The sequence below is a fragment of the Bremia lactucae genome, linkage group LG7 (assembly GCF_004359215.1).
Source record: "Bremia lactucae strain SF5 linkage group LG7, whole genome shotgun sequence".
Taxonomy (NCBI): domain Eukaryota; phylum Oomycota; class Peronosporomycetes; order Peronosporales; family Peronosporaceae; genus Bremia; species Bremia lactucae.
The window spans coordinates 2,524,356-2,539,119 of NC_090616.1; the positions used below are offsets into that span (position 1 = coordinate 2,524,356).

Here is a 14,764-nt window from a genome sequence, read left to right on the forward strand (position 1 = left end):
TTAATCACGATTATTTTTCTTTACTGACATGTGACCTGTAAATCAAATTCAGATTTTATGCTTTTAAGGCTAACTAACGGTTTTTGAAAGTGTAGCGGAGCTACCTCGCTCCTAAAGTCAGAGGAAGACTTTCAGACTAAGAGAGTCACTTAGTTCTATTGAACTAATGGTTTTAACAACTCATACAAGCTATCAAAGCTTAAGGAATTCCAGTTCAAGGGATTCAGGGTTCGTAGAACCAAGTGGCAACTAGTGCCCAAGAGGATATACCTTAGAAAGGCTTCTATCTCTCACAGATCAATGCGCAAACCTTAGGAAGGCACTAAGCGCTTAAGATTAAAAGAAGAACTGAACTTTATTTAATTATTCAAATCTAAAACCTTACCCTAGCTAATTAAAAACATAGATTTTGGCCGCCAGATTTATGTCTGGCGGCGACCCATTTATTACCCATAATAAATGGGATTTAAGTAATTAACTATATCAAAATTAGATAAAAGGGTATTTTACCCATAAAGTAAATGTACCACAATAACGGTTCTCCAACCGATGTGTGCCGGTTCCTAAACAGTTTTTCTCTTTCTGTAATGGCCATCTTTCGGCATTTTATCAACAATAAAAATCCAGTAGTTTCGGAATACAGTAGTCAGCGAATACCTCTATTGCCTTGATATTGCCATTTCAATGATTACCTAGTCTGACGGCACAATGCCACTTCTTGGAATGAGTTTTTTATTTTGTAGCAATGTATAACAAGAGCAATTGGTATTAAATTGCATCACAGCAATCGACATATTTAATTTGGAGTAGTAACAAGGGGTACGCAGCAATCTTTTACGAAGAACCGAATTTCTCAACGAAACGACTATAGAAACACCTAGTTACGTAGCTGACGGCACATTGGCACGTCACACTGTTGTGCTTGGCAGTGTAGCGCGTGGTACGCAAAAAGTTCAACGACAGCAGTTGCGACGGGGTACATAAGCCACCGCTCGTTGTGCGAGGCCCAGCACGCCGCTCGGAGAAATCGCTTCATGTGTGAGCAGAGGTCATTAAATTGCTGGTCGGGGCATTGCGAGTGGTCGCAGCTGCACGCATGAACAAGAAGCGCGTTTAAACGCTCCATCGATTTGCCTTCACTTGCCGCCTCAAATGCCGCCGAGACCTAAATATTGATGAGCATGTAAACTACGTATGTACAGTGAGGATTGCCAACTGCTACCTCGTGGTCTGTTGCTTCTTCATCTTTGTTCGCTTGCAAGTCATTGCTCCTTTCCTGCTTGATTCTGATGTCAGACATGGCTAACTGACTCATTAGATGCCAAAATTATATTACTGAGGTATATTTGCGCGATATACAATTATAGAGGTTAATTACTTTTGTAAGAGTATTAAAGTATTTGCTGATCGTAAAAAGTGGGTTACGTCTGCTAAATACAAAAGAAGACAGCTACAACACGCGGTCACTTATTCGCATCGTAAACGTAAGTTGCAATGGCACCATCAACTTCTGCGTCAACTCTTGACTCGGATGAGCTGTCACTGAGCTGTCTCAGCGCTATGATCTCGTCGCTTTGGATGTCAGCTTGCGAGTTTTGGCATAATATAACCCGACAGCGGCTCGTTTTTTTTCTAAAACAGCACGTACCCATTTTGGATTGGTTACCCTCATACAATATTCAAGAAGATTTGCAATTTGATGTCGTATCAGGTATTACAGTCGGTTTGATGCTTGTACCTCAGGAGGTATCTCTAAGCGCCATTATGGGGGTACCTCCCATTTACGGCCTCTACACAGCAGCAGTTGTGCCTATGATCTACTCCCTCTTTGGTACGTCGCGGGTTTTATCTGTAGCCAATGGGGCAGAAGTTAGTCTTTTGGTAGGATCTGCCATTAAAAAGGTTGAAAGTGAAGAAGAGCGTATTGCGACGGGCATTCTATTGAGTTTCTTAAGTGGAGTTATACTTCTTTTTATGGGTATGTTTCGACTTGGGGTGATAGCTGATTTCTTTTCGAGACCAGTAATGGGTGGTTTTCTTTCGGCGGGTGGTGTCCTCATAATGCTATCACAAGTGGCAAGTTGGTTGGGACTTGAAGTCAAAAGTCGAGATTTACCAGTATTAACAGTGTTGGATTTGTTTCAACATTTTCCAGAGCTCAATGGGTTAAGTTTTGCTGTTGGACTCGTCTCTATCACTGTGCTTGTGAGTATGCATGAATTAAAGAGACGAGTGGTGAAAGAATTAGCTCGAGTTGAAAATGAGTTTGAAGACCAATTTGCTATTGAGACGTCAAGAGCATTGACTCAATTGTCGATAAGCATGGAGCCATCGAGTGACGATCAGGTAAAAGCGAGTGACGACGACGAGGATCAAGAGGCCAAGGTTGTTTGTCAAGCAGCTGCAAACACTGAAATTACTGTCGAATCTGAAGGCATTTTAAAGCCCTTAAAACGACAAGCAAGAAAAAAAGAAAAACAAATGGATACAAATGCAATCAGTCGTTCGGTGTCGCCGCGTGGAACGAGGTGGGCAAACTTGCCGGCAGTTTTTACGACCGGTGCACTTCAACGTCGCGACTACGTTTTGTCTTCACCTTGGGGATCCTTGTCGCGCAAAAGCCAAGAACCTAGCTCGAATGAGGCCGATTTGGCACGGTCATGTCGTCAGAAAGATCTAGCTGCAATTACGCGGAACAACTTGCACGGCCGCATGGATGACGAGGGTGTGGGTTTTTCACTCTCGGACGAAGATTTTATCACAATTGAAAGGCCTCTTGATTTTGGTACTCGACAAGACACCGCAACAGATACGGGAATGTTTGAAACGCAGAATATCGCTTCTGATACTGCAGTAGCCAGCATGAAATCTTCAATGTCAAATGGAGAAATTCTTGACACGAAGACTCAGCAAGCGAAAGCAAAGACCGAATTGAAGCGACGGGTGCAAGAGCTTGTGTCTCCGACGAAATCCGATACTGAATCCGAATTGGCAGATCCGTCAAGTGCTTTAACTGGACGCATGTTGGCCGCATCGTCCCTGTCAATTCGTCTTCTTCGTTCAAAGATGGCGGTTCTAGTTTCATTGCGACTATTGTGCGACCTTGGTGCGTTTATGGTGTGTTTACTTGGTGGTATCGTAGGCTATTTAGCTCCAACAGGGTCATTGAATCTAGCTGGAGACATTCCTGGTGGATACCCAGCACTCAAGCGACCGTGGTATGGATTAAGCGACGATCTGATCGATGCCGATAGTCTATACCATTTGTTTATTGATACACTCTCAATCGCAATCATCTCGTACATGTGCAGTATTGCAATGGCTAAGCGTCTTGCTATCAAAGAAGGATATCGGATACGACCCAATCAAGAATTGATTGCTCTTGGATTTTCCAACCTCATTGGATCGTTTTTTCAAGGAATGCCATCGACGGGTGGACTTTCACGCACAGCTGTGAATATGCAAAATGCACGTACGCAACTTGCAAGCGTGATTACAGTACTCGTTGTAGTGTTTGTGCTCTACACGGCCACGTCAGCGTTGGCTTATTTGCCAAAAGCGAGCCTCGCATCAATTATTATTGTTGCTGGATTTTCGCTCATAGAATTGAAAGAAGCCAAGTGGCTCTACCGTGTCAAACGGGATGAATTTTACGTGTGGCTGGCATCCTTTGTACTCTCTTGTTTACTGGGTGTCTTGCCAGGTCTCTTATCGTCAATATTCTGCTCGTTAATTGCTGTCATTTACAAGACTCGCCGTCCAATTGTGTCGTTACTAGGCGAAGTTCCTGACGAAGAAACAGGTGAAATCCGTATTGTAGACCTTGATCTGTACCCAGATACTGCGCAGTCCTTATTGGACGTTGTAGCAATTCGTGTTGAAGGTGCCTTGTACTTTGCAAATTGTGAGTACATTGAACGTGTCGTCGAGCGTGAAGTTCGAAAGCGGCATGCAACAACAGACGTCGCTGTGCGTGGTGTGGTGATTGATGCAGCGTCCATAATGGATTGGGATAGTACGACGATTCAGATGATGAAACATCTAAAGGAGGAATTGCGAGGCCAAGGCATTAAGCTAGCAATCGTGAACGCACGCGATCGACTTCACGACTTACTGCAGACATCCGAGTTTCTTGTGGGTATCGTTCACAATGACGCTCGGATTCCATTCTCGGAAGCAATTCAAGCAATTCGCGATGATTCTATTAATTTGAACGACAACCACACACTCGCCCGGTCGTTGAGAATTCAAAGCATTTAGTATTGTGGAAATGTGATGAGCCAATTTGATGGTCTGGACCGAGTTATGTATTGTCCGATCAGATGACGCTCAGACTGACAAATTGCGGCGGCAAAGAATGACTAAAAAATGCAGTCTGCAAGCAATGCTGATATAAGGGTCCAAGCCGTTCTAAACCATAAATGCAACGCAAATGATATGGACGCGCACGTCGAATACGTGGAATGTTACCGCATCTTCGCGTGAATGACGTATTTTGGGCTGAATTTGAATCCGAATTTTCAATATATATTGGAATTTATTTAATCAATTATTGTCACACTAATATATTCTTAGGTAGTTCGCATAACTTCACCTTCTCCACAAGCATGTGCCATGTTGACCGTTTATTATTAGCGCGATCACTGCTGCATTACTTTCTACGAAACGTAGATAAGCAGGAATAATAAATATTATTTCCTAAATAAAGAAGTACAAAATTATTATCTTTTAATAATTTGACTTTATAGTTCAAATATCACCAAATTTGGTAGTATTGACGCAATAAAACATTAATTCTTTTGATTGGTTGATTTAAGTTACTCCGCCTACAGTTGCATGACACGATTAGGCGTCACGCAAGGAGGCGCATTGTATAGTTAATTGGTAATAAACAGAAAATCGTTATGAAAGAACTTATAGTATTTTTACAGCTTTACTTTTCCTTAAATTTACCTATAGTTGCTAAGACTTCTTAGCTACTTAGAACCTTCCTCCGCATGTCGTATACGTAAAGTAGTCGAGGCACCCTACCTTACTGTAATCAGTGTAGGTTGACAACTCCTGTTATCAGTACTAGCAAAGGGTCCCCCGTTACACCTGGTAGCACTTCGTAGTCCGTTCAACGGCCTACGCACGTTCCATCCATCCTGAACATGTAGAATGCAAAAGGAGGGAGCTTTCAAGCCCCTCAAGAATGCCATCACGCAACGCGTGTAAGGTTCACTCATTAAGTAACCTTGAATGGAGAGCGACCGAACGCATGAGTTCGGTCGTTGGCGGGTCAGCTGTTGACGCCATGCTGTTCACTTTGAAAACAGGATGGCATCAAAGTTGTCATTTGAATCTAGTACGATGAAACCATTATCGTGCTGTTTCCCCTTTAACGTATATTGAACACCAACTATACGCTTCTTTACTGTTACAAATGCGCCTATTGCGAGGCGCACTGTCATCCTCGTTCGAGGAATATCGCGCTCATAAATTTGAGTCTGCGATCTTTTAGCGCTTGGCGTCCAGTAAATTTTTTCGACGCCCCACTATCGACTAGGGACTTTAGTGGCAATTTGTTGCCGAAATAAAATTTAAGGTGATGAGGTTAACCTCATCGCCTGTGACAGTTACACACAATGTTTGTGTGTGAGGATAAATTATCCTCAAAAAGCCTGCAAATTCTTTTGACGTGGCTGGATCAGAACGGCGCTCCGCACCTATTGATCCCGACCGTTTTTTTTGACGATCCGCCTCCCGTTGCGATTTCGTGACACCGTCGGATCCGCGTCCTTCGCTGTTCCTAACGGAAGGTCGAGCGTTTCGCTCAATTTTATTAGGCACCGGGCATGGGGTACTACACTCATTGACGTAGTGACCGTTCTTTTCGACAACGATTGTATTTTTTGCAATCGTTTGTGACTTCAAGAGCGTTTTTTCTTCGCTCTCCACATACGAGATGTCCATTGGTTCGGAACCTCCGTTTTCTTGTCGTCTCGGAGGACGATATGCTCTATAGTGGACGAAAGACTGTTTCAGGCTGAAGTCCTACTGTTCCGCTATAGAGATCGCTTAGTCTAGCGTCTCTAGTTCAATCCGGAGCACGTGAGACTTGACAGGACCGTCTGCAAGACCTTTAATGAACACAACTACGTGTGATTGTTCATCGATTGGATGACTCACGATACAGCTTACTCGGTATCGTGTATGTTGGGCGTAAGCATGAAGACCACCCTTGCCTTGCTTCAATTCCAGGAGCTCGGACCGAGCCCTGAGACCACGTGGCGGCTCAAATGTTTGTCTAAGCCGGGTCTTACAGGCCTCATACGACCCAAACACCAATGGGTCGTGAAGCTTGAGCCATTAGTCCCAAGATTTGGCACGTCCGGCTAAGTTGGACATGCCATATTTTACGTTCGTCGTATCATAATTGATGCGGCGAGCTTCAATGGCGTCGTCTAATTCGACGAACCATCTTTAAAGGGAGGCGTCTATGACTGCCTTAAACTAAGACATTTCTATCTCTGGTCTTTCGCGTCGAGGTGGAAGTGGTGGGCTGCTAGCAGCATGTAAATACTGCTCTCTCAACGTATCCAACTATTAAGCACCCTGATCTTTCAACATTTTTGCGAGCTAAGAGCCATGCTGGTGAAGCAAGGCTACTCATTTCTGGGTCCCGTCAAGTTTTTTTTTGTATGAACTCAGCTATGGCCGCATGTTGTTCATCTTGGATTATTATGGCTCGGAAAGCACAAGCTATGTATAAACTGGCAGCATCAATCGTGACGATGCCTGCCTCTCGTTCGTCAGATGGCCATCTGATGAACGTTTTAAAGCATCCACAACCGTATGGATGTCTTACGAGCGAGTGCGATGGCCTCACTTGTGGTTCGGTCATCTGCACGACTATCAGATCAAGTGTATAAGCGCCTACACTTTGATCGGCTGTTTACTAAGACGTTTATTGTTTCAGTTTCCTTTTTGGAACTTAATTCCAAAGGTACCTGGGAACCTTTGACCCAGGTTTCTTAGGGACTTACTCCTGCAGATTTTTGGAAAGTTATTCCCTCAAGTTTTATTAGGAAAGTATCCTCCCAACTGCTTCTAGCTGTGGTTGCGCTACCATATCGATAGAGAGAGATTCTCTACGATCGACTCTCCAGTCTATCGAGGATTTTTGTACTGTCTTTTTATAGACAGTCTTGGATATTTTTCTTGGATGTTGCTTTTCAAGCAAGCATCCTTGCATTGTGCCACGCAAATTTGTCGACTGGTGCTTGTTAACAAACGTCGGTAACTCTGTCCTCTTTACAATAAGGGACAGCAATAATATATCCTGCGAATGAATGGGCCCTCAGCAGCTCATCGATGGACGAAAGTGTCTTCGATGCGAAGACTCGGAATGAACGTTTTAAGTCCCAATCCTGGGAATCTTTAAGGACAGTCCTTTACATAAGGATTTGATCAAATTCACGGATGTACTTCCTGAATTCGTACCGTTTGCCTCAAGATAACGGCACTCGACACGAAATCAACCTGATAGCAGGCTAAAAATATTGCGTCATGAAGCACTGGCCATTGCCTCGAGGACAAGCATTAGCGATCGACAAATTCTTCGCCGATTAATTAGCAGCGAGCCATGTGAGGAAGTCAACCTCCCTACATAGCTCTCCTATCTTTTGTGTGCGTGAAGCAACAGGAGGATGGCGGATTGTGTATGGGTTCTATAACTTGAACGCTGCAACGGTACCGGCTCAATTGCCGATACCACAAAAACGCATGATCATTAATGGTATGTCAAACAGTACTATCTTTTCGCCAATGGATATATGGATAAATTCGATCAGATCCTTATGCGGGAATAGGTTATCTCGTTCAGCAGTAGAAACCCCAAGCGGAATGCCATAGGAGTGGCTAGTCATACCACAGGGACTTAGTAGTGCCCCTACGAGGCTTAACAGATGTGCAAACAATCTATCCAGATCGGTGCAGGATATCGCACCGAGCTATTTTGATGACGTCTTCGTTCATAGCAGAGCCATAAACGAAAAGTCGGATGTTATAGTACATCGTACCACGTCCGAAAGGTTCCTACACTTATGCGTAAGCACAAGTTGTATGCAAATGTCAAGAAGTGTATATTCGCTGCAGGAGAAATACCACTTCTTGGGTGCATCGTGGGTAAAGACGGTTTACGCCCTGATCCAGAAAAGATCAAGGCGATCACTGATTGACCTGAGCCAGCCAGTTTAAGGGGACTATGAAAGTTCATCGTTTAGCGGCGTACCTGCACAGGTACTCACGCAATTATGCCGAAATAACAGTACTTTTTCTTCTTTGTTGAAGAAAAATGTAAAGTGGTCATGAAACGCCGATTGTCAGCGCTTTCCTTCGAGGGTATTAAGAAAAGCTTGATGCAATCGCCAATCCTGGCGATTGCTGATCAAGATAGACATGAGGTCTTTGACGCCAGCGATTTTGCAACCGGCTGTGCGTCAATGCGATATAACACAGACGACGCGCTCTGCGCCGTGTAATCAATCGCGTCTGCTTCAACCAGCTGTATAGAACTACCCAGTGGATGGCAAGGAACGCCTTATAATGAAATATGCACTGGCTAAGTTTAGGCTGCACAAGACCTCAGTTTGAATATCCATCACACTGTGGAGTTAGATCACGAATGCAGTGCACAAGCACAGGCATCGTCAAAAGACCCAATATCGGCCGCGAAATTGTATCTGTGACAAAAACGCAGATCTGGTTGATTTTGCCACTACGCAGATCACGCAAGAACCGTTTCGGTTCCAGCGTTGGTAATTGAGTTATCTTTTAAGTTAACTTCGGGGGAATTAACGCAAAATTGTAACGCCTAAATTAATGTGCACGTAGGCTTAAACACTTATTGCTTCTTCGCTAGCATCAGCGACGACGTTTAGTCGTCTTAGTTTATTTACGCGGAAAAGTTGTACTCCGAGAAAAAAGACAACCATTCGCCATTCTTTGCGAGTGGTGTGGCATTTATACGATCGTGTGCAACGGTGCATGGTCCGTATAAACAATGAACGGCCTATCTCCCAAGAGATCTCCCAAGAGATAGACCCTTTAAGAGCCTTATCTTCTTGATAGGCTCTTCTATCAAGTAATGCTGACGACGGAACAATTATTGTTGCAGCAGTGGGCTTTTCCTCACTGGTGTTCGCACGGCCGGCTCAAAATCGGGCCGGCGCAAATGGGTTGATGGATTATTTTAAAATTTATCACAACAATTCTTATAAGGATTGTTAAGTCGATCCTCAGCATATCGGTACACAACACGCAATGGGTTTACAATAATATACAGCAATTGCTGGTGACACCCCACGCGTCGTCATCCCCACTTGCAATGATTTGCGTTTATGAACCATGTATGAGTGCCACGATGCACCAATAAGTTGTAATAGTGGGCGTGAAAAGACTTGTCTCACGATAAGTCGCATATTCTACTCGCCACGCCAGTACTAGCTCGTCCACAAGTACATACGTGCTCGCGGATTATGTTAACGGGTGAAACCCAGTGCTTCATCTCGTGCTCCGTTAGAACCTATGCCTGGTCCGGCAGAGTGTTGACAGTCTGTATCCATGGTCTTGGTTTTCGGAATTCCCGAAGCCGATCACGAGAATAGTGGTATTCTTGGGCTTGTCGATAGTTTCAGCAAGATGGTACATCTTGCTGCAATTTGGAGTCGATCACCGCCAAAAACTTTGCTCGTGTCTATGTTGGCAGGATATTTCGACTCCATGGGTTTCCCCGTAAACTGGTCTCAGATCGAGACCCCAGATTCACGGCGGACGTTTGGCAATCTGTGTTCAAATCACTTGGAACACAGGCAAAAATGTCAAATTCTAACCATCGTGAAACAGATCGTCAGACAGAACGTGCGAATCGTATCCTCGAAGCGATACTTCGCGGATACGTCCAGTTGGAGCGAGTCCTTGCCGATTGTAGAATTTGCAATAAACAAATCAGTGCATGCTTCTAAACAGCATCACCATTTTTTGTGAACGGCTTTCGCTATCCACGTATACCCACCTTGTTTGATAGCAGCTCTTATTTAAAGAGGGGCTTGCTCAAGCAAAGCACAATCTAGCTCTCGATCATCACGCAACGACCCTACGGTCAATACGAAGGATACCAATGTTGATCCAATCAACATTGAAGTGGACAAACTTAGTATTAGCGATAATGCTATCACTGGCTTTGATAACGACGCTGATAGACTCAGCATCGAAGACAATAATTTTAGTGAAAACAATAATGCTCTTCCTAATGAGAAGAATGCCATGCACACCGGTCGCACTGAAGACAAAAATAAAACCAAGTCAGCAGAAGAATTAATGTTGGCTAGAAAAGCAGTGTTCTATTTCGTACAGGATTCCATTGCTGATGCGGTGGACTGACAGAAACGGAACTCTGACAAAAATGAAAGAGCAAAAACATTTCATTTAATGTTAATGATCGAGTCCTTCTATCTACGATAAACCTATCCAAGCATTTAGTGACGAATGTGGGCAGTAATAAATTACCGCCCAGGTATATCGGCCCGTTTCAGGTTCATCGCAAAGGCATTGCGTACACGATCGAGCTGCCTCGTAGAATGCGTACACATCCTACGTTTTATGTCGGGCGTCTCCACCCGTACCATCAGTACGAGGCTTCTTTCGATTCTGAAATACCCCGGAACGGTCTAAGGCGTCTGCTAAAGTCTGATGGTCCCGAGCTAAAGTATGATGAACTCGAAATAGACGTTTCAACATATCCTCCAAGGATGAGATCTTTGACGAGCTCGTGGTAGCTCGTTTTGAAGGGGCTGATGTGTCTTTTCGTTCGCCAGTTGATCAGTCGCAGTTTAAGCACATTTTAAATTGGTCACGCGAAACATTTTCGACCGTCGTTGCGAGTTAGCGACGACGGGATTGCTCGTGATCAATGTCTTTTCTAAATAATGAATGGTGTCATCCAAGATACGATCTTGACTCGGATTCGCCGAAGGAGGCGAACCTGGTTTTTCCTCCTCCTCCACATCCGCCCGTTGACGGACTTGTGTGGTGAAAAGTGCTTCCTCTCTTTACGCTTTTAAAACCACCGTGACGTGAAAGATGTTCGAACGAGAGTATCCGCCATCGATTGATAGTTTGGAGTCTCGTTCCTACATGATGATGGACGTAACGGTCCTTCCGGCGCTGGTAAGAAAAAGTGGAAATTCTTAATCTGTTTTCGCGGATCTTATAAGATATGTGCGTCCTCCAATCAGGGTCTATAAGGGAGCATGCTTTCTTAGGCACCCTTGAAACGGCCTGGGCAGGAGCCCCCCCCACGAGATACGTGGACTCCTTGTCTCTGGTCCAGCTTGAAGCGTGCGCCGACTACTTTCGAACAGTTCACGGTAAGCATCCAGTTTGTCAAGCCAAGCCTCGAAACCTATGCTTTGCATACTCTGTACAAATGTTTCCCAAGCTTGGAACAAAGGAGTGACATCCTTTGCCCGCTGACATGTGTACCACCGATGCCGGAAACTGACATCAATGAAGAACCCGTTTCGTCTTCACCAGGCTTGCGGAGCTTGAATGAGTTGAATAACGGAAACGGGCACCGATCGTTGGTCATACCAGACCAGCGAGTTAGGTTGCTCTTAAAGGGCAACCAAGGCTTTGTTTTCGGGATCGAACTGCAATGTATTGCGGTCCTTCTCCCGTCGGCTCATGTTAACGTTAAAGCTAACATTATTCTCGGAGGGATCCGTAGAATCACTCCGTCCCTGGTGATGCATACTAGCACCACCAGTAGCAGCATATCGAAGTGACCTTTACGATCACTTCGCTCCTGGCGATGCATACTGACATCATCAGAGCCATCGAAGTCCATGGAGTAATCACAAGATGACTTCGCACCAAAAGGGTCTGATGAAGTGCCAAAACATTTCGTCATCAACTCTTTGGTAGTTACGTTAGAACCCGTAGGTTTAACGAACATGGCCCCAATTGATCTGGAGGCCTTAAAAGTTGCCACTGAGTCGGGCGATGACGCCGACTCGGCCCAGTCACCTTCAATTGGAGTAAGAGGTGACTTTTCCTTCGCGTTAGACGCATTTGTGTCTACTGAAACATTCGCTCCGCTAACAGCTGCACTGAGCCAGCTTCGCTGCCTCGCAGGCGACGCGTTCAGGTTTCGTTATCATGCGGATTTGAACAAAACCAGTAATGCAATAAATTGGAGTTTAAATCAAAAAACCATTGATGCAAAAATTTACAGGGAAAAACATATAAAGTATTTATGTGTCACTCCACATCAGTCACTCATGTGACTATTGGTTAAGGGGGAAGGATGTAAAGGGGGGTCCGTTTCAACCATCATCTTTTCCCACAAAATAAAAATACTAGACTGGATATACAAGCAGAAAAACCCATTAGCTAACTTAGGTAATTTAGCCGACGAAGGAGCTAAAGTTATTGCTGATGGTGGCAGTAAGTTATTTGGATTTTTATTTGAGTAGACCTTTCTAACAACAACATCAGTAAAACGACCTTCTTTGATTTCTTCATATCCTAGGTTAAAAATTTTGTGATTTTATTAGAAAGTTTAATTATTTTACTTTTGAGCTTTTATCGATTCCCTGGAATACCAGTCTACATAAGGGACTCTTTTTGATATATTTTTATCAATATTTAGGAGGCTCTTATAGAAGGAAATAAGTAAAGAAGTACAAAATTATTATCTTTATTATTTTTGACTTAATAGTTCAAATATTACCAAATTTGGTGATTTGGGACTTAGTTTATTGATTGGTTGACTTAAGTTTTAGTCTTCCCTAAGCTTGCCCTACGTGAGTAATCTTTATTACAAAGATTCGCTCCATGTACCAGCCGCCGAACAACGAAGTGTTGCATCAGGCGCGCGATCTCTGCAAGAGTATGTGCAGGAGATGCGCTCGTTGTCGGCGTCCATTTCCGTAGGTCCGATTCCCGGGCACATTGAAGTGTCCACGTTTATGAACGGACTTCGGCATGGCCAATCGCGACAGGCCCTTTTGAGAAAGGTGCTGTCGACGATGGACGAGGCAATCCAAATTGCATTAGTTGAGGAGCAATCCTACAGCAGTGCCTCGGCGACACTTTGTATAAGCCGTCGGCCGAGAGGTCAGATGCTACTCCCATGGAGTTGGGAATGCAGACGTTGTCTGCTACAAATGTGGCAAGCGCGGCCATATGATGGCTCGCTGCTATGCCAGGGGGTCCTGCTGGGCAAAGATGCCCAGCACGAGGACCCCCCTTCCAAAAGGGCGATGGCAAGAACCAGCGTGCGAGACGCATGAGCTCTGCATCGACCACTGAGGGGTCGGGAAATGCAGGAGCGCAGTAGGGGCGGTACTGACACGGACTCTGAAGCTATCCCTAAGTTCAGAGTTGTTGAGGTCTCGCATAAACCCTGCTGGTCTATAGCGCTCGAGTACGCCTTAACAATCTTCAACGCCTTAACAATCGTCACAAGACACAATTGTGCGGTGCGCAAGTAGGCGCAGTCAATTTACACTGATTACAGTGTAGGTGGTGCGCCTCGACTACTTCACGTACCTGACGTGCAGAGAAAGGTTCCAAGTAGCTAAGAAGTCTTAGCTACTTAAGGTAAATTCTAAGGCTTTAGAACAGAGAAAAAGCAAAACTGTATTCATATATTAAGTGCCAACGTAACGATCTTCTATCTACTACTAACTTTAGTATATTACTAAATAACAGTGTATGGTAGGCGGACACGTCTTAATGCGGCCACGCTCTACTTAAGCACTCACCTTGGTTTGACCGTCTTCTCTCAGGTGCAGTGACGTAGTTGGTAGGCGCCTAAGCAATTCCACCCATCGAACTATTAGCCGTAGACTAATGGCGTCACGGAAGCGCTAATCCGGCTCCACGTGCGCACTTATCAAGAATGGCGAGGTGGCTATCCTTCTTCGCGGAGTATTCTCCATTGAATATAAACCAGGACGACTTAATGTCGTCGCCGATGCGTTATCACGCCGACCCGATTTCGAGTCAGCAGTGCACTCCAACAGTAAGAATAATCTTACTGTTGCAACACTCACTACGAGTGTTCCGTCATCAACCTTAGTTGATGACATAAAGAAAGCCTACAAAGAAGATAAGGACCTTCTTTGTTTGATGGATCATTTATTGAATCCATCGATAAATCTTTTAAAGATCTACCGGCTTTATATCGATCGTCATCCGATCGATACACAACACGTAACGGCTTATTGTATTACACAGCCGTTACCGGCGACACCCCACGTGTCGTCATCCCAACTCACAATGATTAACGCTTGCGCATCATGTGTGAGTGTCGCGATGCACCAACAAGTGGGCATCGTGGACGTGAGAAGGCTTATATCACAGTAAGTCGCGACTTTTACTGCCCCCCCCCCCGGTATCCATTCGTGTGCAAGTACATTCGTGCTTGCGAGATTTGTCAACGGGTGAAGCCTAGCCCTTCATTTCGTGCACTCCTTCAACCTCTACCACTTCCAACAGAGTGTTGGCAGTCCGTATCTATGGACTTCGTCTTCGGATTTCCCGAAGACGACCACAAAAACAATGGAATCCTTGTTTTTGTAGACAGATTCAGCAAGATGGTACATCTTGCTGCGGTACCAGAGTCGATTACGGCTCCGGGTTGTGCCCGTGTCTTTATCGACACGGTATTCAAACTCCATGGGTTACCCCGTGAATTGGTCTCGGATAGAGATCC

The 14,764-nt window shown here is 44.7% G+C and overlaps 2 protein-coding genes across 2 annotated transcripts; one reads left to right on the top strand and one right to left on the bottom strand.

The window, feature by feature from the left end:
* Positions 1–877: 877 nt before the first annotated feature.
* On the bottom strand, positions 878–1,300 carry CCR75_006481 (uncharacterized protein; the record flags this gene model as incomplete). The annotated part of the gene is made up of 2 exons (XM_067964551.1): positions 878–1,165; positions 1,193–1,300. The coding sequence occupies 2 exons, from the start codon at positions 1,298–1,300 to the stop codon at positions 878–880; spliced, it is 396 nt and encodes a 131-aa protein (XP_067816047.1).
* Positions 1,301–1,494: 194 nt separating this feature from the next.
* CCR75_006482 (uncharacterized protein) lies at positions 1,495–4,260 on the top strand (the record flags this gene model as incomplete). The annotated part of the gene is made up of 1 exon (XM_067964552.1): positions 1,495–4,260. The coding sequence occupies one exon, from the start codon at positions 1,495–1,497 to the stop codon at positions 4,258–4,260; it is 2,766 nt and encodes a 921-aa protein (XP_067816050.1).
* Positions 4,261–14,764: the final 10,504 nt, after the last annotated feature.